The sequence below is a fragment of the Pelodiscus sinensis genome, chromosome 6 (genome assembly GCF_052426305.1).
Source record: "Pelodiscus sinensis isolate ZL-2025 chromosome 6, ASM5242630v1, whole genome shotgun sequence".
Lineage (NCBI taxonomy): Eukaryota > Metazoa > Chordata > Testudines > Trionychidae > Pelodiscus > Pelodiscus sinensis.
Genome location: NC_143057.1, coordinates 45,068,498 through 45,094,481, shown reverse-complemented (window position 1 = coordinate 45,094,481; position 25,984 = coordinate 45,068,498). Strand labels below are relative to the sequence as shown.

The window sequence follows — 25,984 nt, the reverse complement described above, 5'->3', positions numbered from 1 at the left end:
ACAAGTCACCCTTTAATGCAAAACCAAGAATGATTTGTTGCACCATTCCAGCCACCATTCCAGTCAAGATGGTGGCGTGGAATTTTTCAGGCTTCATGGAATGAAAATTAGAATGGATAATACCAGTGTGTATTTTAAAGAATAATTCCTAGCTCTTGCCAAGTCATGCTCTCTGTGGTATCTGCCAGAGTGGGAGGGAGGCATGCTCTCAAGAGGCCTGTGTTTCATGGTCCTCTCAGGCAGGGGGCTGCAAAGTTCATTAAATGAGACTGATCTTATCTCTCGACTAGTTCTGTTCAAAATAGCCTTGATACGATGAAGGATTTATGTTACCCCCACTTCAAATAAAAAGTACCGAGGGATGGATTTCATTGCTGCCCTGTGGCACTATAGAAGCCAGGGCTGCAGTTGCAATATTCATCACTGGTTTGTGTCACACAGAGGATTTATTGCAGGAAGAATCCATCTCCAAGGTAAGTAAGGATTTGTTTTTCATAATACATTTCATCATCTTAATGTTGCAAGAGGTGAGTACCTTCTCTAACTTTCTTATAAGAGCATATTCAGATAAAAGGTCAAGGTGTGAGGCAAGCCAGGGAATAGTGCCCAGTTTAACAGCATTCTGGAAAAGAGTAGAAGTATTGACACAGAAAAAATATTTTAGGATGAGGTCCTTTGGCACAGCACTGCACAAAATACCAGTGGGTGTCTTTGTACCTTATAGACCAATGTGCCAAACAACTGCTGGGGTTACACACACTCCTTCTGCAAAGGCTTCCAATCTGTCTCCACTAGAGGGATAATTAAAAAAAAAATAGACAGACAAACCTGAGAATGGATCTCTCTCCTGTCCAGTATGCTGCGTCAAAACTATTTTATCTGATGGAGAACGTGAGATGCAAACAGGATCTGTCATCTTCCTTGATTTTCACAACCTCAAGCCTGCCCATTCAAAATCATCATTTATGACCTTAACAGATTTTTTCTTCAACAATAATGCTATTTACCAAGAGTCCTGAACTCAGCAGTTCACAGGATCAAGCTTCAAATGGGCTGGATGGGGAAAAATTCATGTACTACAGATAATACTTTATCAAGACAACAAACTACAACTGCTTTGAATATAGAATATTAAAAGAAAATCAATAATAGATGGATAGAAAGATGGATAGCTCAGAAAACGGTAGTCATGTGGGCATGCTCTGATGTGCTACTTCATGTAAGTGCACACACACAAAAGCAGTCTCATTGAAATCAGTGGCTCTAAACCCAAAAGTGCTCACCTCAGTGTAAGGGACCCACATATAGGCCCTACATATTTTTGACCTTCGTGAGGGGAGGGCAGAAAAAATGAGGCCCAACAGGGGACAAGGGTAAAAACCTCTAGTACATGACATTATAAAAGCACTGATGCTGCAGTATTAGATTGAATAGTCTCCAGGGATTAACCATAATAGCAGCATTACAGATATCATTGTATACGAGGCAGCTGCCAGGAGCATTGCATTATTCCAGGTTTCTTTCATCCAGTGCTACTGTGTGAGAAAAATGTCTCAAGCAAAATGAGTCCGTGTTGTGTTTTAGGGCAGTCTGCCAAGAATCAGCATGTTCTGATTGTGGCAAATGGGTCAGAGGAGCACTTAGAAGTTCACAGAAAACAATGGTGTAACAGTGCTGTGAACAGGGAGGAATCATAAACTGTAAGAGTGTTGCGTGTTACAGCTATACAAATGTTTTTTCTCACATGAACGGTTCCATTTCTATTCCCTGGATTTTAATGGATAGTTCCCATTAAAATTAGCCAGAGACACTCAAATGTGTGCAATTGTTTTGCACAGAAAACTCTCCTTAACTCCCTGGGAATTTGTACTACGTGATTGGGCAACAAAATGACAAATGAAATTTAATGTTGATAAATATTAAGTAATGCACATTGGAAAAAATAATCTCAACTATACATACAATATGATGGGGACTAATTTAGCTATAACTACTCAAGAGAGAGATCTTGGAGTCATTGTCGAGAGTTCTCTGAAAACATCCACTTAATGTGCAGCGGCAGACAAAAAAAACCCAAACAGAACTTTAGGAATCATTAAGAAAGGGATAGAGAATAAGACAGAGAACATCTTATTGCCTCTGTACAAAATCATGGTACTCCCACATCTTGAATACTGTGTACAGATGTGGTTGCCTCATCTCAAAAAAGATACACTGGTATTGGAAAAGGTGCAGAAAAAGTCAACAAAAATGGTGAGGGGTTTGGAACAAGCCCCATACGAAGAGAGATTAAAAAGACTTGGATTTTTCATCTTAGAAAAGAGGAGACAAAGGAGGGTTATGCTAGAGGTCTGTAAAATCATGACTGGTGTGAGAAAAGTGAATAAGGAAAAGTTATTTACTTGTTCCAGTAACATAAGAACTAGGGGTCACCAAATGAAATTAATAGTAGCAGGTTTAACACAAACAAAAGGAATTTTTTTCCACACAGTGCATGGTCAGCCTGTGGAACTCGTTACCAGAGGAGGTTGTGAAGACCAGGACTTGAACAGGGTTCAAGAAAGAACTAAATAAATTTGTGAAGGTTAGATCCATCAATGACTATTAGACAGGATGGGTAAGAATGGTGTCCCTAGCCTCCGTCAGAGGCTGGGAATGGGTGACAGGAGAGGGATTATTGCTGATTCCCTGTTCTGTTCACTCCCTCGGGAGCATCTGGCACTGGCCACTGTTGGAAGACAGGGTACTGGGCTAGATGGACCTTTGGTCTGACCCAGTATGGCCGTTTTAACGTTTTTATGCACTGACCACAGATAGGAAAGAGAATATATACTGCAAATATTGCCTTACTCAAGTCACCTTTTGTCTTCAAATAGTCTGGCACCAACATGGCTACAAAACTTCTTATTTCAAATTCTGTCAAGTGGAGCAGAGAAAGAATAGATGTGTGCAAGGGAATAAAACAATTCAGAATTCTATTCTTTCACTGATGGCTGAAGACAGTACTATGCTAAGCCTTGCTCCTCTTATCTAAGTACTCCATGATTCTTGTGTCTAAATGGGGAGGGGGGGGAAGGTTTCTATCCAAAATTCACATACACACAAAAAACAAACAAACATACTCTTTAACTACAGAGATACACTGCCATGTAGATAAACATTTTGTGTTTCTAAGCTGATCTCCCATTAAATCACCCAAATACATTTTAAAACCTGTGGTTTCAGGAAGACCCCAATACATTTTTCCTATTACCATTAGGGATAGGCTAAGCAATGCAGTTGTCCTGTAATAATGAGAGTCTAAGTACCAGTGCTTCTAAAGGTGTTGAATTTCTTAAATTAGCTCTAATTACTATGTATCTCAGAATGTACAGATAAAACTCTTTGATATTCCTGCAAACTGTAATACATTTCCTTAAACTTGCAAACTTGTTGCAGGTTTCCACAACACTGATTTTAATGAACAATGTCTGGAGATATTTACTGTATGACCTTTTTTCCCTTAAATAGGGAACATTTTCTGATATATCATTTTAGCTACTTTTCTTCCCACATACAGGTTTTTGTCCAGGATCTTAAAACCAAACTAAGATTTAAAACTATAATGGAAATTGACACTTTAAATCTCAGTATCTGATTCATTCATCTGATAGAAGAATTGCCACCCCTATGTTATAAAATGAGGAAGTCAGTGACAGAATCAATAATAAAACTGGGGTAGGGGGGTCCTCATTACTACTTTTATTGTCTAACCTCTAAACAGAGCTCCTGGATATTTTAAAGTCAAATCAACAATCACACACACATATAAAAATAATGTGTGTTTGTGTATATTTCCCAGACCTCTCTGTTGTGCAATTTTTGTATTTATCCAGCATATCTATATTATGAAGTGTGTTTGCTAAGCAAACTATATGTAAGGAAATATGAAAACACAAATGAATTTTTATAGTAGGAGATGAATAACACCTAGAAATCCCAGGTAGAATGAATTGGCAGTAGCAATCTGAGTTATGACAAATATAGAAAGATTTGTTACCACAATGAGAAAAAAGCAGCTAGTGTGCAATACTGGTGATGACTGTAAATACTTTTAGTACATGCCATACTTATCTGCAGGGAACCAAAAAAAAACAACCCACCCTAACTGTTTCATTACAATAAATCCCAACAAGATCTTTCCTAGTGTAGCCTTCTCTCAGAGTCTGAGACGTGAACTCTCATAGAAGCTTATCAGAACCATTGTTTGTTTTTTCCCCTTCTGTTGTTTATATTGTCTCTCTGTTGCAGAGTTTTCCATTCCAACCATCCCCTTCAACGCTGTCATCTGCCCCCTTCTACCATGACCAGTCAACTAGGCCTTTTTGTGACCTCCAGGGCCTCTGTGTTAATGATTTCTTGTCTTCTGTCAGCCCTCTTCTTCTTATCCTCTCTTCCCTTTCTTCACTCATCACTCTGCCCCAGCCTTGACTTTATTGCCCTCTCTCCCATCTCAAGTGAGCCAACTCCCAGACCTGGCTCACTCCCAACATCCACTTTCTTTGCCCCTGCTCTAGCCCTGCAGAGCATCTGGGTTTAAAATCCTATGATCAGGCTGACTTCCTCTGTAAACAATTCATTCTCTGCTCTTTTAGTTCACAACACTAGTTCTCCAATTTAATTGAATCTCGCACGCCCACAAGTGCAGCTGCAGCTTCACCACCTTTGACTCATTCCTTAAGTCCTCCTCTCCTCCTGCCTCCATTTCTCTCTCTGCACAGGATCTCACTGACTTCTTCTAAGAGAAAAGTGACAAAACATAATGTAAGGTTCCCTCTCCCCATAGCTCACATTCTCTTTCTCCCAGCTACAATCCTCTCCTGTTTTCCCCTGGTCACAGGCACAGAAGTTTCTCATCTGCTTTCCTTCTCTAACCAATCCACTTGCCCTAGAGCCCCAATCCCAGCTTTTGATCTCTTTCATACCCACTTTCAGCTCCCTCCCTTACTCTTTTCCTTAACCTCTCACTTTCCTCTAGATCTTCCCACTCACAATACAAGCATGCTCTAGTCTAGAGTGTCTCTCCCATTTTAAAAAAGCAACCAAATAATTTGGCCCTACTTGTTGCAATTAAATCCCCTCCCCCACACTTGACTCTACAACTACAACTCCCTCTCCCTTCTCCCTTTCATTACCAAGATCACTGAATGCCCTGTCTAATTGCTGTCTCAATAGCACCTCCAATTCCACCCTTCACCTTCTCCAGTCCAGCTCCTGCCCCTAACATTCAGCTAAAACCATTCTCATCCAAGTCTCCAAGACTCTTCCAATCTGAAATTCAGAACAAGTATCCATCTTCATCCTCCTTGATCAGCCTTTGACACAAGTGACCACATGCTTCTCAACATGTTGTCCCTTGGCTTTTGTGACTCTGTCCTCTACTGTTTCTCCTTCAAAATGCAGGACAATGTAGCACTTTAAAGACTAACAAGATGGTTTATTAGATGATGAGCTTTCGTGGGCCAGACCCACTTCCTCAGATCAAATAGTGGAAGAAAATAGTCACAACCATATATACCAAAGGATACAATTTAAAAAAATGAACACATATGAAAAGGACAAATCACATTTCAGAACAGGAGGGGGATGCGGGGGGGGGGGGGGAAGGAAGGTAAGTGTCTGTGAATTGATGATATTAGAGGTGGGGAGAGTGGGATGTTTGTGAGTTAATGGTATTAGAGGTGATAATTGGGGAAGCTATCTTCATAATGGGTAAGATAGTTCAAGTGTTTGTTCATTCCTCTTTGGAGAGTGTCGAATTTTAACATGAATGACAGTTCAGAGGATTCCCTTTCAAGTGCAGATGTAAAAGGTCTTTGTAGCAGAATGCAGGTGGTCAAGTCATTGAGAGAGTGTCCTTTCTGGTTAAAATGGCAAGAAACTGTTTTTTCTTTGTGATCTTGTCTGATATCTGTTTTGTGGGCATTAATCCTTTGGCGAAGTGTCTGAGATGTTTGTCCAATGTACATAGCAGACGGACACTTTCGGCACATGATAGCATAGATTATATTTCTGGATGCGCAGGAATATGTGTTCTTGATCTTATAACTCACTTGGTTAGGTCCAATAATGGTATCAGCAGAATGAATATGTGGACAAAGCTGGCAACGGGGTTTGTTGCAAGGGAAGGTACCAGGGTTGGTATTAGTGTGGTATGTCCTGTGGTTGTTGGTAAGAATCATCTTGAGGTTAGGTGGTTGTCTATAGGAGACTATGGGTCTGTCTCCCAGAGCCTCTTGTAGTATGGTATCCTGTTCCAGTATAGGCTGTAGTTTATTGATAATGTGTTGGACAGGTTTAAGTTGGGGGTTGTAGGTGATGACAAGTGGTGTTCTATTGTTGGTTTTCTTGGGTCTGTCATGTGATTTGTCCTTTTCATATGTGTTCATTTTTTTTAATTGTATCCTTTGGTATATATGGTTGTGACTATTTTATTCCACTATTTGATCTGAGGAAGTGGGTCTGGCCCACGAAAGCTCATCATCTAATAAACCATCTTGTTAGTCTTTAAAGTGCTACATTGTCCTGCATTTTGCTTCAGCTACCCCAGACTAACACGGCTACATTTCTATCACTGTTTCTCCTTCCACCTTCATAACCATTCCTTCAGTGTGTCCTTTGGCTCTTCCTCATCTATCCTTCAGTTTTCTATGGGCATTCTACCAGGACCTGGTCTTGGTTCCTTTCTCCTTTCCTTTTACACCTGTTCTTTGGGTAATCTGATCTTCAAACAAAATATTCTAATGCCATCTCTATTCTGAGCACTCACAGCTCTACTTCTGTATTTCAGATTTGTCTCCTGTCCAAACTATAATCTCAGCCAGTATCAGGCATCTCTTTCTGGATGCCTAGCCATCAGCTCAAGATAAATCTGGTTAAAACAGTGCTTCTAATACATATACACACCAGACCCTTTCTTGATCGCGGTGTGAAATACCAGCATACTGCCTGTCACTTGGGCCCACAACCTAGGCATCATCTTCAACTCTCCAGGCTATGTCTGTATGGGTATGTCTACATTACCCCGCTAGTTCGAACTAGGAGGGTAATGTAGGCATACCGCACTTGCAAATGAAGTCCGGGATTTGAATTTCCCGGGCTTCATTTGCATAAGCGGGGAGCCGCCATTTTTAAAACCCTGCTGGTTCGAACCCCGTGCAGCGCGGCTACACGGGGCACGAACTAGGTAGTTCGAACTAGGCTTCCCCCCGCTTATGCAAATGAAGCCCGGGAAATTCAAATCCCGGACTTCGTTTGCAAGTGCGGTATGCCTACATTACCCTCCTAGTTCGAACTAGCGGGGTAGTGTAGACATACTCTATCTTGCCAGTTCTTAAAGACACAGCCCTTCCTATCCATCCATGGAGCTAAAACCCCTGTCCAAGCTCTCCTCTCAGAGCTCAATTGTTGCAACATCTTTCTCTCTGACTTTGATCAAAGAAATGTTGCCTTGCTGCTGCAAAGACCATTTTCCTAGACTGTCAGTTTGGCAATAGCACTTTTGTTTTTAGATCCCCCTGCATGTACCATCTCCTGCGTACCAAACATAAGCTGTTTGTATCCATTTTCAGGACCCTTCACAGTCAGGCCACATCCTACCTATAATCTCCTTGAAATGTCCTGGGTCTTGATACTAGGCAGCTGTATCCTAGCCACCGCCTAATGTCTGCTGAAACCTGGAGGACAGAGGAGCTACAGGATTACAGCCTCAGTCAACGTACCAACCACACGAGCGCTGATTGGAGGATTGTCCAACTCCACTAATTGCTCCATCCATGCTATTTAAGCCAGAAAGAGGCACAGGAAATTGTCCGGGCAACTGGATAATTCACTGCAGCTACTTGTGTCTGTTTTTTGCATTCTGCACTGAGATCTGTTCCTTATACCTGTCATTGTCTCCTGCCTTGCCCCAGCCTTTGCTCCTAGTTCCAGACATGCTCCAGCTCTGTACCTGATCCTTACATCTCCCCTAGTTCCTGCCCTATGCTTCACTCCCAACATTCGGTTACCTGGCTCTGACCCCTGCTTCCGGCTTCTGACAACAACTCTGGCTTGTCCCTTCACTCTGGCATTTGGTACCTGGCTCCAGGTGAGGTGACAGACTTGTTGGGCAGCTGGGCAAGGGCTGGGTGGGCTGGCTCCATGCTTCTGAAATGGGTAGGGCCAGAGCAGCCAGCCTTCAGTGCTGCCCAGGCCATACCCTCTCCCCAGCTCTGTCCTGAGTACATCACACAGGGTTCTGGCAATGATTTAAAGGGCCCAGGGCTCCAGCCACTGCTCCCTGCCAGGTCCCAAGTCTGCCCCCCTCTCTCCCCTGCCTACCTACCTACCTTTAATCAGTTAAACAATATGTTTAACCAGATAGTCAATAAAACAGGATTTTGTATCCCTACTAAGCACAATTGCCTACATCCTAGTCCCCTATGCTCCCATTCAATATTGAGCTGTCAATGCTGATTTTCACATGGAAGGTCCCAGCTTCCTTTGCCCGCTTGTTACATTTTCAAATATCTTTGTGCTTTCTCCCATGCTCTCCATAAACATCTGATGCAGAGCACCATTATACACCTTCCAATCCCTCCTTAAACGCTCTTTCACCAGGACCCCAAATATTGACAATGGCTAAGCTACTGGTGTGCGGAGACCACAGCTCACCAATATGGCCTCATTGTTTCCTTGTACTCCCTGTCTGTCTGTCTCCATCTGTAGTTTCATAACTTAAGGGTAATTCCCTGGGGGGCAGCTAACAAATGTGTTCTGTGTTTGTACAGCACAGCCCACGACTAACACTCCTAGATACTATGACAATACAAATAATGAAGAATAACAGACCTTTTTCACCTGAAGTTAGCAAGAATACCATGAGGTGTTGCAGGACCCAATGGCCTTAGCAGCACCAGTTCTGTAATACAGCTTATGCCACAGATACAAATTAAGTCTTGTTTGGGTTTAGCCATTTCCCAATTCTGAAAGAAAACAACTTGGGATTTATGTTGGTATAAGGGAACCACACTTTGCTCCCAAGAATGTTTAATACCTGATGCCTCAGAGGAAAGCAACGACCCATTAATTGCCATAGGCAACTGTACTGTGCTTTATATATGAAAGAAAAGGGCCTTTGTCACGTGTCCCATACTTACACTAAAATATGATCAATTTAAAAGACTTGTAAAATAATGAGTCGTATCGCTGGATATCAGCTTTCTGTCTGTGCTGCCAAGCCCCTTTGTATCTACTACTCTTTTCTAATATAGGAACTTGAGTTCCAACTCCTTATATGGAAAGGTATTTTTCTGCTTGTGGTAACTGTGTTTCGTACAATCAAAGTTCCAGCCTCCAGCTATTGATCTTCCAGTTACAGAAAAGTCAAGATGTTACTATTTAACTCCTCTTGTATCCAACTTGTTAGTCCCAATAACAATACTAGTGTTTCCAAATAGCATAGTCAGTAAACATAGTTTTCCTACCCTGGGAGGTATACCTTTGCATATTAAATCTAAAAATAATCAATGCACTCTGCTTATTTTTAGATTTAATCATATTAATCTTGTGTAGGAAAAACCTCTTCTAAAGTCTACCCAGCTATTTTTTTCATTTAGGAGCACTCAGGTTTGGTTCAGCTTGTTTTCAGCCAAGGCTATCTAAAAAATGATTGCCTGTGAGTGAGTTTCTCATTGTTGTCCTTTGGAAGGATTTTCACCAGAGGCTTAAATTAAATCTCTGTCAGAACTTTTGCAGACATGGCAGGCCAGCTCAGGTCAGCTCTAATGCCGAAGATTTACAAGAGGACTACTTGGAGCTCTTTACATACTTTAACAAAACATTACCGGGTACGCTTGCATTACGTACACAGATCAGGAGTTCAAGCTGTGTTTAGTGCCTCAGTCAGCCTCTCACTTCTCCTCTGTTCTTTGTTTTGTTTTCATCTGAGGAGTTCTTTTACATTTGCTGTGTTAAACCAGATTTTTTTAAATAAATTTTATATGGAATATGGACCTAATTTGACTTTGCAGGTATAAAGGGAAGATAGGGTAGGGTTAAGGCCCCCCTACCAAGGAACAGAATTGATACAGCAACTAGACACCTGTGCCCAATCCATGCTAGCCAAATCAGGCTCACAGAAGTTGGGCTGCAGGGCTGCTTCTCTGGTCTATAAACTCCCAGGCTCAGCCTGGAGCCAGGTTCTAGTACCATGCAGAGTGGGAGTATCCTAGAGCACTACACATCAATGAAACAGTCTTACAGATGAATCCCTATGAGTCCGCTGGAACAGGCCAGCTCAAGTTTTTCTTTGCTGTGTAGATATACCCATAAAGGGCTTCTCAGGGAGATGCAGATCCATGCCTTACAAAAGCCTTCCTTCTCAGGGGCAGCATTCTGGGACAGGCTGAAGAATGGCAGGTAACATAGCTGGGGCCCCCCGTTGTGGACAGGAAACAAAGGGTAAGAATAAATGGTAAGTTTTCAGAGTGGAGAGAGGTAACTACTAGGGTCCTCACAGGGTCTGTCCTGGGACCCATCCTATTCAACTTATTTATAAATGATCTAGAGAAAGAGATAAGCAGGGAAGTGGCAAAATTTGCAGATGATACCAAGCTGCTCAAGATAGTTAAGACCAAAGCAGACTGTGAGTAGCTTCAAAAAGATCTCACCAAACTAAGCGATTGGGCAACGAAATGGCAAATGAAATGTAATGTTGATAAATGTAAAGTAATGCACATTGGAAAGAATAATCCCAACTATACATACAATATGATGGGGACTAATTTAGCTACAACAACTCAAGAGAGAGATCTTGGAGTCATTGTTGAGAGTTCTCTGAAAACATCCACTCAGTGTGCAGCAGCAGTCAAAAAAACAAACAAAATGCTAGGAATCATTAAGAAAGGGATAGAGAATAAGACAGCGAACATCTTATTGCCTCTGTACAAAACCATGGTACGCTCACATCTTGAATACTGCATACAGATGTGGTCACCTCATCTCAAAAAAAGATATATTGGCATTGGAAAAGGTTCAGAAAAGAGCAACAAAAAAATTAAGGGTTTGAACAGGCCCCATCTGAAGAGAGATTAAAAAGACTTGGACTTTTCAGCTTAGAAAAGAGGAGACTAATGGGAGATATGATAGAGGTCTATAAAATCATGACTGGCATGGAAAAAGTGAATAAGGAAAAATTATTTACTCATTCCCACAATATAAGAACTAGAGGTCACCAAATGAAATTAATAGTAGCAGGTTTAACACAAACAAAAAGAAGTTTTTCTTCACTCAGCACATAGTCAACCTCTGGAACTCCTTGCCAGAGGATGTTGTAAAGATGAGGATTTTAACAGGGTTCAAAAAAGAGCTAGATAAATTCATGGAGGTTAGGTCCATCAATGGCTATTAGGCAGGAGGGAAGGAATGGTGTTCCCAGCCTCTGTTTTTCTGCATATGGGTGGCAGCAGAGGGATCATGTGAGGATTATCTGTTGTGCTCCCTCCCTCTGGGGCATCTGGCATTGGCCACTGTTAGAAGACAGGATACTGGGCTAGATGGACCATTGGTCTGGCCCAGTATGGCCGTTCTTATGTTCTTATGCAGCTGAATTCTGACAGATGTGCATGTAAAGGACCAAACAAAGAAAAGAGGTCAATCACTTTGGAAGGTTTGGGGCAGGAGTCCTAGAAGTATGTGTGTTGATTGAGGCGAACAATAAATGCACTGGAGCTTGAAACAGGTAGGAAGACTCAGTCTTCAAGAACTACTGCACACTCATGTGTTAACGGGCCCACCAACAAGGGGGGGGAGGAGAAAGGGGGCAACCTCCCCACAAAACAAAAACACCCAGAGGAGCAGCAATGGCAGCCAGAGCAGTGACAGCCAGAGACCCGTCCCTCTCCAGACTGCACTGAGGGCTGACTAGCCCCAGCCCTACCCCTTCCGCTCAAAACCCCTTCCCCTCAAGGGGCACAGAGCAGGCCTCCTCCAATGCCTTGCCCAGGACCCCTCCAATGCCACATGCTAAAATGTTCAAAGGTCTGGTGTTCAGAAGGGTTGTGCACAACCCTTTATAGAGTCAGACTGTATCCTGCATAGGTGGTGCTGCAGAGCTGCAATGCTCAAGTGGCCCTGAGTCATATTCTAAGTTTGTCTGCTACAAGAGGCGACAGGAATGAGGAAACAAGCCTAACCACAAATTAATCCACATTTGGGCATACAGTAAAAAGCTCGATATGAGTGACAGACTAGGCCAGTTCTTATTTTACCGGAAAAGTTATCCCAAAATGACCCACATGTTCAGAAAAGTGTCAAGATCCAAATAGAGCAGATAGCACATTAACATCCCTTCAGTCTCCAGATGGATCTAAAATTCTTCCCAGCATTTCTCTATAGGACATCAGGTGACCTATCTGTGAAGACTAATGCAGACCCCCTTCTTTTGATAGCTCACAACCAGGTGTTATTTCAACAAATAGCTTGGTTCTTTTAACGGTTAAGAACCAACAAAAATCACTATTTACATCAGAAGCAAGAGGACAGTCAGTCAATAGAACTGAAAGGCAGGATAGTTAAAACAATTAAAAGCAAATACTTTTTCCTTTGAGTCACATTTAGCTTTTGAAACTCATTGCCACAAAGTATAATTGAGACCAATAGCTCAGCAGGATTCGGATAATGAATAGATAATAAGAACCTCCACATCTATATTAAATCAGTAATTTAGAATAATAAGGAAGAAGTACGAACCCTTATGGTCTAGGCTATGAGCCCCTCACTTGACATAGGAAGATAGGAAATAATGTCACCAATGAAAAAAATACTAAGAGCTAGATGACTTTTTTTTTCTGATCACTCTTAGAAACAGAATTCTGGACGAGAAAGATGATTAGTCTGGTCCAAACTGGTAAATGCTGTGATTGTTACAAATGTTGGAATATTTCTGCTATGATTAAAGAAAAGGAAAAAGACACTCAGGGCTTGTCACCACTTTCCCCAAGATCGACACTGAAGAGATCAACCTCAATGTTCTAGTAAGAAACTGCTAAATCGACCGCTGAGGGTGACTTCATCCATTCCATTACTCCACTGGGTATGAGGATTAAGAGAAGTCAATTGGAGAATTTCTCCCATTGACCTCCTGCAGTGGGGATGCCACAGAAATTTGACCTAAGGTACGTCAACTCCAGCTACTCTATTCTTGTAGCTGGAGTTGCATATCTTAGATTGACTTTCTCCCCAGTATAGGACCTACCCTCGCTTGCCTTTAAAACTAAAAAATACTAATTTTTTTCATTGACATATTAAAGCACGAAACAAAACAAAACAAAAAGAAATAAGATTTTCAAAAGCAGTCAAAACATTTGTGGATATTCAAATAATGGAACACACAATTTTCTTTTAGCATATACAATTGTACCTGGAATTAGTCCCAGATACAAATGCCACCAGACATATATCTATCAGATTTACTTGCTCAACATGTCACCTTCAGAACTGTGACTGTCATAATGAAGTATTTCTGAAAAATCAGACTCAAAATGAAGAGCCCTAGTAATTCAGGGGAATTGGATTGGCAAATAAGATGTTTTTTCAAACTCAGAAACCCAAGGAAAAAAACCCCACAGTCACAGCAAAGTCTCAAAAAGAAAAGAAAACAATCCCTTCAAAGGGGCTATTTTTGTTCTGAGCCCCTAGTCTCTTTGTAGAATGTCTCACATTTTCTCATAAAACAACTGAATCTCCAAATGGAATTATATAAACATTACAAGCTTTCAGCTTTGCTTTTCACACCATGCCTGGCAGGTGAATGGCAGCAATTTCTTCAAGCTTTTCCAAGCAAGCCTAGAGGGAGTATTTTACTAGCTCTCTGCAGCTCTGATTAAAATAAATTACAAATAATGGTTACAAATTCAGACAAGGCATAAGAATCCTCATACTTGTTAAACATTAAATGTTGTGGAAGATGTTGTAATGACATTTTCATGCAAAACCACATATTTTGGAAAGCAGGATGTATAAATATAATCTAAAAACCCATTCCATGCTTAATGAAGAGTACAAAGAGATATTTTTTGAAATAATGACATTTTCTGGATGTAACATAAGGCACAGGAGCATTGCTATTTATCCGTTAATAGTCCCATTGACAGAGAGGGCGAGAGAGAGAGTTGTTATTCTCTTATAAATTTTGTCCCCAAAAATTTATTTCTAAAGACGATGAATGTAAACTGCATTAGAGGAATGAGATGACCATCAGAAAGAAATGTTAATAAAATAGACAAAATAGATTTAATTAAGATGGATTCTATTTATTTTTTAAAGTAATTAATGGGCTTTTGAAATTTTGTATCCTATATGAACTTTAACATTCCCATTTCTGAGTAAAATAAAGGTCAATGAATGAAATAGATTGATTAATGAAAAACCCAATAGAACTCTGTCTCTTCAATACTGGTATGGGCATGAGAGGGATTGAGGGGGAGCATAATGGACCTTGGTGTGAGGAGAAAAGAGAATGGAGAGGCAATAATGTGAGGGGTGGGGGCAGGCTCTTCATGAGCACCAGTTCTCATTTCCTTCCCTCCACGTGTAATCCCTGAAAAATTCAGCAGTTACACATTTACAAAAATAAGTGCACTTTAATATCCCTAGTCTTAACTAGGCCCGCTAAATCAAACACCAGAAGAGTGATCTCCAGCATGGTAAGTATAGATGTGCCCATAGACTCCTTGGAAAAATCTTACAAATGTCAGTTTTAACTTATGAGCACAGTGACAACAATGAAGAGCCTTCATCATTATACCAAAATGAGTCCTGGATTGTGCGCTAAAAGGTTACAATTATATGGAGGTGAAAGATTGTTTTTATCAGAGACACTTTAAAGTGAACAATTAGGAATTGTAATTGCTGTACCACAGCATATACCTCAATTGCCAGCTTTCTGAATGAAGTAGTATGATTATTCCCATTAAGTCCTTCTTTTGCTTCCATAGTAAAGACCGCATATGAATTCGGTGTTTTAAATATCTAAAGCATGCTGCGGTAGCACTATATTCCAGACAGCAAAATAGACAAAAACTAGTACCTGATTATTTGGGTTTTCTATTCTTTACAGAAAATGAATAGTCAATATGTGCGCTTTGAAGTGTTTGGATGTGAAACTGAGGAACTAACAAACTTCTGGGAAAAGACCATTGAAAAACAAACTCAGCATCTGCAAATTGAAAAAGAACGTCAACAGAGAAGTGCTCTGCCAAAGTAAGTGTGTGAGTGCGTGAGAAGGGGTGCCCGGTTCTTTGGGCTGGCGTTGTAATCCTTTTAAAAGAGTAAATAAATACATTTAGTGCAGTGACTTCCAAACTAAGGGTTGTGACCCATTACTGGGTCACAGACCGTCCAGCACTGGGTCGCCTTGCTGTAGGGTGATCAGGTGACCAGCAGGGGTGCTACGACAGGCTTCTTCCCTATCCTGGCACTGCAGACCCCTCTGTGCCCCAGAAACAGCCAGCAGCTGGGCCAGCTCCTCGGCTGGGCTGGGTGGGGCTCCCTGCACTGCCTCCCCCCGTGGCCTCGGCTATGGGGTCCCATGCCTAAGCAAAAGCAGCATGCAGAGCCACATGTGCACCTCTGCCTGTGAATCAGACCTACTACTGCCCACTTCCAGGCACAGTGCAGTCCGTGGTGCGGGGACAGGCAGGAAGCTTGCTTTAGCACCCCTGCTGCACTGCTACCTGGGACTGGCTGACAAAAGCCCATGCCCAAACCCTGAACACAACCCTCCATCCCAGCCCTGAACCCCTCCAAACCCAGAGCCCCTTCCTACACTCCAAACACCTCATCTCCGTGCCACCCTAGAGCCTCCACCTCCAGATGGGGCCTGCATCCACTCTGAAACCCACCCCATTCCAGCCCGGAGCTTCCTCTCACACCCAGCAACTCCTTTGCCCTGCCCCCCAGCCTGGAACCTCCTATTCTACTCCAAAACCCTCATCCTACCCCACCCCAGAGCCTGCACACCCAGATGGAGCCCTCTGCCCCCTCTCCTCTCACACTCCAGTCTCATCCTGGTCCCACCCCATAGCCCTCACTCTAGTCAAAAGATACAATTATATTGGGCCGTGGGCCTTATCAATTTTCTTCAACTGGGTTGTGAGGAAAAGAGTTTGAAAACCACTGGTTTAGTGCATGAAATAGATGCCAGAATGGCAGCCCAAGGAACTGGGGTTCTCTCAGGGGCAGCCCATCCATATAGGTGAACTAGGCGGTCGCCTAGGGCGCCAAGCTAAATGGGGCGCCAAATGGTGGCGCAATATCATTGAGGGGTTTGGAGGTGAGAGCTCTGATTGCATGGTTTGCCTAGGGCACCAGTTGCTGGCAGCTAGTCTAGGACCGCCCCTGTTTCTCTACACAGAGCTTCGTGTACTGCCTGCCCCATGTGTTTCAACCATAACCTCAATGGCCATCCCTGCTCAAGTCATTAAATCTGACTTACCCCTTGTGATCTGTTGCTGTGTTTAGCCTCAGCTCAACAAAAGCAGAAATCTGGCCTTAGATCATTTTAGCTTCTCTAGCCTTGCGTTCACCAGGAAAAAAAATTCTGTAACCTTGGGCAAGTCCCTTAATTTCTCCATCTTCAGCTCCCCACCCGTAAAATGTCTCCCTTTTGTCTGACTTGTCTATTTGTTCTTTGGGCCGGGAACTGTCTTAGTATGAATCTCGTGCAGTGCCTTGATGATTGGAGCCTCTAGGTATTGCAATACAAATAAACTCCCACTGAATCTATCTGGTGAACAAATAAGAAGCATTGCTCCTGGCGAGAATCTTGTAGATTTAACTTTACTGGCTCAGCCCTGGTCTACACTAGGGCTTTATTTTGAAATAATCCCCCTTAGGTTGAATTAATAAAGCAGAGTGGCCACACTACCATGGCTGTTATTTCAAAACAACAGGCTACTTATTCCGAAATCTATACTCCTGCTTTCCTTGGGAAATAATGCTAATCATTTCAAAATAGCGGTAGTGTGGATGCTCCAGTGCCACCATTTCAAAATAACTACTCCCTAGAGTAATTTGAACTAATTATTCCCCAGTGCTTCCTGGGGCTCTAAGCTGAGGTAGCACATGCACATTAATGGGGTCTGCCCGTAGTGTGGACATGCTATTTCAATTTTGTTATTTTGGGAGTTATCAATTTTAGATATTTAGTTATTGTTTCTTAGTGTAAACAAGCCCTTAGAGGGGTAGCCGTGTTAGTCTGTAACTTTAAAAACAATGAGTAGACCTGTGGCACCTTAAAGACTAACGACAATATATAGTACCATGAGCTTTCATGACCCCTTCAAGTGGGTTTTACCCACAGATGATCATGATAACATATTTTCAGGCCCGTACGGGTGAATTTCAGGGGGTGTTATTTTTGTAAATGTGAACCACGACAGTGTGAATACACCCCTCATGGTTCCCCAAGTAAGCAGAGAAATCAGTCCCAGCATCCACACAGCCAGCCAGAACATGGGAGAGGGAGGCTCCAGCAGCGCACTGCTCCGGCTTTCCCTTGGCTGGCCAGAGCATTCTTACTTGGGGGAAGTAAAGGGGGGGCTTTCGCAACCTTCACACCCCCTCTGCATATGGGCCTGATATTTGTTAGTCTCTAAAGTGCCATTGGACTACTCATTTTTAACTTTGTCACTGCAGTGTTTTCAATCAAAAGTAGTGCCAAAGGAAACCAAGAAAGTACTATAAGAGATTGTCCAGCAGGTGGCAGCAGCCAATCTTGAGAAATAAGGGCTGACCCAGCTTTGTCAAGCCAGGAGAGATGAAAATGAGAGTTGATTGTGAGCCCTGCAGCTCAGGTCAGGTTTCTTCCTTATATTAACACTATTCCTAGGGGCATGATATTAGTATATACTCCAGATGAGCGGGATTTGGTAGTTCTCCCAGTGCTACCAATGGAGGACAATGTTAAAATAAATCTGGTGGTATCTTGCAAAGTGCCAGTGATATGGAAGACTGAGGCCTTTTTGGTGACCCAGGTGTTATGTTTCCTTTGTTAGGCTCAGAACTGAATGGAAGGAGAGGTTGGAAAAAAGGATTCAGATGATGAAGGCGCAAAATGAAGAGCCAGCTAGTTGAAGATTTCATGCTTCTTACATATTTGGGCAACGATGTCTTGCAGAAGAAAAACATAATGTATTGCAAACACCCAATTTATTTTTATTTACAAGCTTCAATAAGATTTATGTTACAGTACCATCATCATGTATAGAGTTCATATGTGAAACCTTTCTATTACTGCCTATGAGACCTATTACCTATTATGAACACCTCATTCAGTGAAAAGAGAATAAAAGTATGGATCCTAAGTTGTGGTTCTCTGCTCCAAACTACTGTCTGGAAAAGGAATTTAGTTTCAATTTAACTAAATGCTCAAGGAAATATTCTCCTGTATATGTTATTAAATACGCCTTAGGTTTCTATACATACTGATATTATACAGCAATTTAATGTAGTTTTCCTTTAAAATTGCTTAATACATTGGGGGGGAGGTTAACTACTATGAAACTACACAAATATACACGCACACAGCATACACTGAAAAATGTATTCATTTATTATTAATAAACTTTAAGAGTAGGTCCAGTTCTTCCTCCTTATGACAGATTGTTCCAAAGAGTATCCCTAACCTCTTACTAAAATTGATGTGTTTCAATGAAGCAATGCTTGCATGTTGCTTCTGTTTTAGAGCAACAGGTTCATTGTCACTTGGAGCACCTGGAGTAAAGCACGGCAAAATGCGTTATTTTAAAGTACACACTAAAATCCTTTTCCTTCAATTGCTCAGTTGCCAGTCTCTTGCAATGACATCATTTGAATAATTCTCCAGTTTTCCATATTTTTCTAGGGTAGGCAAGATTGTAATTGCCAGTGGGAGGGAAGGGAAATCAGTAAAAGCAAGATTCTGGTGCATTGTAAAGCACATTACAATTTTTTTTTTCTTTGTACATCACATTTCAAATGCACTATTCTGGTGTCACCTGAGGGCAAAAATACACCACCACCACCACCACCACCACCAAATCTGGCATCCAATTGAAGTTGTGCATATGGAAATGACAGATTGATTGTGAGCCTGAAAAAACCCCCCACAAAACCATAAAAAACTATCTTGGTACACGTGTTCAGAAATCAAGTCGTCAGAACTATTGAAGAGAATTTCCCTGCGGGCTGAAACTGCCTAAAATATGCTACGCTCCATTTCTTCAATATGGTTTTCTTACACTGCTTTCAAAGTGATATCAGTTAAACTGGAAAGGCATCTTATTCCACATCTACATAGGGAGGTATAACTATAACCATATAATTATACCTGTAAATTTCCTTATGTAGACAAGCCTCAAGGGAATTAGGCACATAACTCTTACTAAAACTTAATGGGAGCTCTCTCCTTGAAAATCCCAGCTTGTGCAGCTCAGATCTCTCCTCACTTGCCTGTGCTCAGCTCCTACTAAATCAAAGGCCAAATTCTATTCTCAGATGCACTGGATTTTACATTGGTGTAGCAGAGATCAAAAATGGGACTCAAGGGTCAAAGATTATGGCTGCTCTACAGCCTAAATCAACATAAATTATGTTGTTCTGGGATGTGAATTAGCCACTCTTGTGGGCAGATCTTTCATTAATCAGGAGTATGACTAGCTACTCTATACACTGTTAAGTATTGGAGTTATATGTAATACAGTGGCACAGAGAGGCCTCAACAAAGATCAGCCAAATAGGCAAGACTACTTAAGTGCCAGTAGGGACAGCATTACATCTGCGAGAGTGTATCCCAGCAACATAGCTACCACCACTTTGTGGGGGCTGGAGTCAATGGGATAGCTTTCTCCCATTGGCTTAAAGCAGAGACATTACAAAGCATACAGTATCTGCGCAGCTGCTAAAAATGCAATACAAGAATGACCCAGACTTATTGGATCTGAAAAGCTAGGAGTGAGAATGTCATCACAGGATTCAGATGGATTGACGACTTGCCATACCTATTCTCTCCCACTGAACCGAGTCATGGAAAGCAGACCTGTCAAAATCTACAAGAGAGAAAGGCTGAGAAACAGAGAGACCCCACTTTCAAAGTACTGCCCCCTGATATTTCAGACTCCTGAGATCACAGAACTTTCTTTCAGTGATGTTGCAGAATGATGCATTGTGGGATGTCTGTGGCAAATTACATTGTGCCAGTAAAGTGAATAATTTTTTTAGAATAGTAAACTGAAGCTTATCTTTGTGCTGAATGCATCTTCCGCAGTCTGGATCCTGGGGGCTCTGAGAACATATTTCTGGATTTAGCCAAGTGTTCAGTTCAGCTTTGCAATTTACCTTGAGTGTTTAGATGAATTATTTTTGGGCTCAGGTTTCACAGAGTTAGATTTAGGACTTTGGTTCATGTTATCTTTATTTCTGCAGGTGTTAGCAACCCATTTTGATTACAAACTCAATTTCTTTTTCAGGGGCAATCTGGCTAGTCACCTTATAGACTGCTAATAACAAAACAGTACATTCCTACAGCAATAAATACAATTTAAGATCAATCAGCAAAAACTAAAATGGGATAAAACTGAAAGTCTAAATGTTAAAAAATAAATGTAAGCAGGAGCAGAATTGTGAGATGAAAGTGGGATAAATTGAAAAGATGGGGGTATGAGTCTATAATCGCCTTGAAGGTCATTATAAAAAAAGTCAAAAGGAAGTGAAATGTTAAGACAAACTTTAAGGCAAGCAAAAACACTGAAAAAATGTTCCCTTTCTTTATAGGACTGAAAAAGTTGTGATTTAGTAATTGATAAAATTATGTGGGCACTGTAAGATCATTATTGCTCAATATCACTCTGGATTATTATCTGTCGCTGTTAGTAAAGGCAGAATTTTTAGCAGAGTGGGATGTGCAACCAATATAGCGATCTCTCAAATTAAAAACAAAATACACACACACACACACACACACACACACACACACACACACACCCCTTCTTCAAAAGCACCACTTCATTTGATTTTTACAAACCAAATTTCCACTTTGGTTTCGAGTATACCAGTGGGATATTTCAATTATGCCAATCCATATTAATTACATTTGGGGATTAAAATAGGATGTTTACTTATTCTTTCTAGCTTTCATTATTTTACCATTCTTCTTCCTCACCTGGATACAATGTTACTAGAGATGCACTATGCCTCTTTCACAATGCAGAACTTTTTAAAAGAAGAACAAAAAAAATCAGAAGAAGCATAGTTTTACCATCATCTAAAACAAACACTAAATAATCTGCATTCAGTCCTTCTCAGGCTCTGTGAGAAGTATATTCAATGGGTCATGTGAATAACACTTAACCTGCATTAATGGCCCTTGTATTGTATGGAAAAGGTCCAAAGACCGTGAAGAATGATTATGTCAATAACTTAACAGACTTCTGCCTCTTAGTTTAACTGAAATTGTTTAAAGGAGACCTTAAATACAGTTCCTTAATGTTGTTCCTGACCATTATTTTTCCACAAACAAGAAAATGTCTTTATGCTTGTTTATGCAGTTCATTGGACCTGAATGACTTACTGAAACCAGAGCCAAGTTATTTCTTGCTAATAATACAGTACTGTCAATTTTGGCTGCAAGTCCAAATGCAACTGGGCAACCTTTCACCCAAACCTGACCCAGCACAGCTTCCTTAATGAAGAGTATGTCTGGCTGCCCCAGAGTGCCCCTCATGCCTTCACAAGAGGAGGATGGTTTGACAGTGATGCCTATAGGTGGCAAGCAGCAAGCCCTGCGTGATTCCATTTGTGTCCTGTTAACTGTGTGTGTGTGTGTGTGTTTGTTTTAATAGGGGCAACACTAAAGAAAGAGATGAGGTTTCATCCCAGTGCAAACATCACTTGTCGTCACGAATCTTACTAGATATTCTATACAGTGTTACAGTATTGGAGTTATTTGTACTACAATGGCACAGAGGTCTAAGCAAATATCAGAAGCCCCTTTGTGCTAGATACCATACATTCATTTATTAAGAGACAGTCCCTGTTTCATAGAGGTGACAAGCTAAATAGGCAAGACAGAAAGAGCAGGCAGGAAAAACAGAAGCAAAAGAAGCTCCTATTGGCTGGAAACCTCTGTTTGAATAATCCAGAGAAAACTTGAAGCTTGAGATTTGAAAAATAAAACCATCCATGCCCAGAACCATCAAAGACTGTAAGATCTGGTGAATATATCATCAGGAATGGATTGGGAAGAGGATTCCTAGGAAGCAAAACTATGGGGGCAAGAAGTAAAGAATAAGACTACTCAGTAGGCCCAGGCAAGATGAACTTAAAGAAGCAGGATAGATATTTTTAGAAGGTCAGTCGAGGATTTTGGAGGGATGGGTCATATCTTGAAACTAACAGGGCTTGTGTGTGGTTCATTTGAAGGACTAAGATTCAGAACTAGTGTTACTTGAACTGGCCCATTCATCCCTATTTATTACACCGGTGGTCTCTGAAAGGCATCACCAGACTTGTGTTGGTCCACCTGTTGCACATTCACTTTAAGGGCTCCATACACATTACAGAATTTGGTCTGCAGGATAAAACCTTAAGTCTTTGGGACCAGTTTTCAAACTTAGGTGCCCACTTTGCATCAAGTGCTCCAATCAATCATTAAGCATCTGCTTTAGCACCCTAAGTACCATTGTTTTTGGGGCCATTTTATAATTGGTGAAAGACCATATCTGAGAACTACACAACACCTCAGAGAGCATAGAGCAGCTCTCATTTTGATCAAACCTTCTCATATCTTGCATGCAGCAGTTGGTGGGAAATCCCAAAGATTCTTCTGGGCTGATGCACTAACTTTATTTGGCTCAATATCAAGCCCATTCAAGTCAATGAAAACATTCCAGTTGACTTCAATAGGCTCAAAATTAGGACCATGGTCCTGAAAGGGGAAGTCTCAGTGGAGACAGTTATGCTATGTGTACCTTACAACGATTATGACATGGTGTTTGTAGATAGCATTCTACCTGTGTGCAGCTGCTAGCAGCCATTTTGAGCTGCAGAGTTCTGTACAGTCTGCAACAGAGACAACCTGCAGAGTGTCCTCTCACACAGAGATATTACTTTTGTTCTCTTGACTTGCTGTTTCTTTTATATAAAGTAACTGTCATTATCACACAGTTTGCCCTTTGTTTATGGGAAAACATAACCACTCTTTCCATCATCTCTTCTTACTGCAATCCAGCAGAATACCTCCAGGACTTTCCTAACCAACCCAATCTTCACGGCAGAACTTGATTTCATTAACAAGATTGATACCCACAATAGAGGTTTAAACAAAAACCTTAACAGGATGGCCCACTACATTCCAAAATCTAATGACATAAAAAGCCATGCACTGGGTACTTAGAGTAGTTAGAACCCACTCTAGCAACCTTAAGGTGTGTCTAGACTACATTGCTCTGTCGACGGAGACAAGTAGATGAGTTTACTAGACATAGCAAAATGAAGAGGCGATTTAAATAATCGCGCTTCATTTACATAAAAATGTCTGCCATGCTGTGCCGAGGATCAGATGATCTGGAACAGCAGGGCAGTCTAGACGTGCCACGGTCTGGTAAACATCATTTCACGAGGCATACTGGAGCGGTCAACAAAGGCTTCCCTTGTCCACCGCAGCGCATCTAGACTGTTCCGCTGTGCCAAATCAGCTGATTGTCGGCACAGCGCGGCGGCCATTTTGATGTAAACGAAGCACGATTATTTAAATCGCCGCTTCATTTTGCTATGTCTAATAAATTCATCTACATGGCTCCATCGACAGAGCCATGTAGTCTAGACACACCCTTATTTACTATAGGCTCTCTAATCAACAATATATGTTTTTCCTTCTCTTTCCCCTCACATCCCATCTCTTCATATCCCATCTCTTCTCTGTTATTTATTTGTCCCCTGGACCACTTAACACCTTTCAACTGAAGAAGTGGGTTGTGCTCACCAAAGCTCATGATACCATCTACATGTTTTGTTAGTCTCTAAGGTGCTGCAAAACTACTTGTTGTTCGTCCAATTTCTGACTTTCTTGTGAAAACAGGCCTTACCTTCAGCCTGCCTAAAGAATGCCTACTCCTTCCTGAGAGACATACTTTAATCCCCTTCTCCTTCCTGCTTGAAAGTAGAGCTTTCCTTTATCCCCATCATTCTTCTATCCAAGAGAGCTGCGTGGAGTGGCCTTGGTGGTAGGAGTCACTGTTAGGTGAAGTTTATTCTGTGAGGGTAACCAAACCCCTTGGTTCAAACTAACGTGTCCCGGCATGCACTTTCACTTTCAAAACAGATGTTGATCAGAGTAACGCACCAGCCAGATCATACTAATGAAGTGCGGGATATGAACTAGGGTGTAAGTGTAGACATACCCTGAGTGAGTTGCTTCTCTAACCTCACTGCTGACTCATCACTGCCTAGGAAATGAAAGGCCCAAATCCAAAGAACAGTCTAACCAGGGGTGGATGTAGGGCAGGGCGAGCGGGGCAGCTGCCCCGGGTCCCGCGGTTCAAGAAGCCCCGCGCATGCGCTGTGGCAAAGGGGGGGCCCCGCGAAATTGTGCTGCCCTGGGCCCCGCGAAATGGTCATCTGCCCCTGAGTCTAACAATGACCTGTTTTAGAATTGTAGGCAGCGGAAACACTTTAAGAAACTGAGCTCTACCATTTAAAAACTCAGACAGCATCTCAAAAATGGCAACCAGTAATCAAATGTTTAAAGAAAAATTCTCCTTATCATGAGATGAGACCTTAATACCAAATTCCATCATAGAACAAAATTTTTATGGGCAAACTATAAAGTCCTTTGAAACTAGGGGTTTATAAGGGAAATGCTGATACGGCTTTATCCGTGGCCAGGGAAGAGAAGCACTGCTATAATTACTAAACACAGCCTATAATCTACATGGTGCTCTGAGTCAAACGGAAAACGAGAGGCTTTGCATAATGTTGAAAATCAATCAGGGCTTTGATGTCACTTTAATCCTACCCTATCTCATAATTCATTTCATGTCCGAGTGATGTGTCATGTCATTTAAGATTATTGTAATTAAAAGGCCTGGATCAGAACTCGACAGGAGAAAGAATATGCTCTTTACTGGGTTTGATTTACTTCAATTCAGAGCTATTTTTTCAAAACATATGAAGTGGCATCTCCTGTGTTAGATGGCATTTTTAAAGGAAGAGGTGGGAGATTATCAAGAAGTCTATTCATAAAGAAGAGCAAACAGAAAGCAGCTTGTATAATCCCTGTACTGTTTGCAGGTTATTAATTTGCAATGCCTTGCATTGAAAGTCAAATCCTGGGGCAGCCTATGTGCCCACAGAATGCCCCAAATCAGCTTCAAATCCAAGGCTTAGCTGTGCAGGAAAGCAGTCACAGTGGAGATTCTGTGCTGTGGGACCATGCCATGCAATTACACATGAGATCTCAAGCTGATAGCCTAAGCTTCTGCCATCAGCAGGAGCCACGTGGACAGGTATGCAATGACTTTGACCAAGAGGACCATGCAACACTTACTTAGATTTAAAGCTCCAGCCACCCTAATGCATCATCAATAATGCAATAAAATCCCAGCAGCATTAAAGTAATAAATTCAACAGAGACTCAGAGGCTACGTCTACACTGGCCCCTTTTCCGGAAGGGGCATGTAAATTTCATGAGTCGTCGTAGGGAAATCAGCGGGGGATTTAAATATCCCCCGCGGCATTTAAATAAAAATGTCCGCCGCTTTTTTCCGGCTTTTAAAAAAGCCGGAAAAGAGCGTCTAGACTGGCCCCGAAAGTAGGAAAAGGGCGCTTTTTCCGGAGGATCGGGGCCAGTCTAGACGCTCTTTTCCGGCTTTTTTAAAAGCCGGAAAAAAGCGGCGGACATTTTTATTTAAATGCCGCGGGGGATATT

General features: G+C 41.7%; 1 protein-coding gene across 2 annotated transcripts; it reads left to right on the top strand.

Moving 5' to 3' along the window:
* Positions 1 to 296: 296 nt before the first annotated feature.
* On the top strand, positions 297 to 18,661 carry LOC112546868 (protein FAM240B). Of its 2 annotated transcripts, XM_075932890.2 has the most exons (4): positions 298 to 473; positions 7,953 to 8,128; positions 15,140 to 15,282; positions 18,078 to 18,661. In XM_075932890.2, exons 1-4 carry the CDS (start codon positions 362 to 364, stop codon positions 18,154 to 18,156), a joined length of 510 nt encoding a protein of 169 aa, XP_075789005.2. In that variant the 5' UTR covers positions 298 to 361; the 3' UTR covers positions 18,157 to 18,661. The 2 variants fall into 2 exon arrangements, with proteins under 2 accessions (XP_025043676.1, XP_075789005.2); XM_025187891.3 differs by lacking the exon at positions 7,953 to 8,128 and having other exon boundaries at positions 297 to 473; positions 18,078 to 18,652.
* Positions 18,662 to 25,984: the final 7,323 nt, after the last annotated feature.

Coding starts and splice junctions, on each gene's coding strand:
- LOC112546868 (XM_075932890.2), top strand. CDS start 362: ATGGATTTCATTGCTGCCCTGTGGCACTATAGAAGCCAGGGCTGCAGT. Junction 474..7,952: donor AGGAAGAATCCATCTCCAAG/GTAAGTAAGGAT, acceptor GCCTTGCCCCAG/CCTTTGCTCCTAGTTCCAGA. Junction 8,129..15,139: donor CATTTGGTACCTGGCTCCAG/GTGAGGTGACAG, acceptor TATTCTTTACAG/AAAATGAATAGTCAATATGT.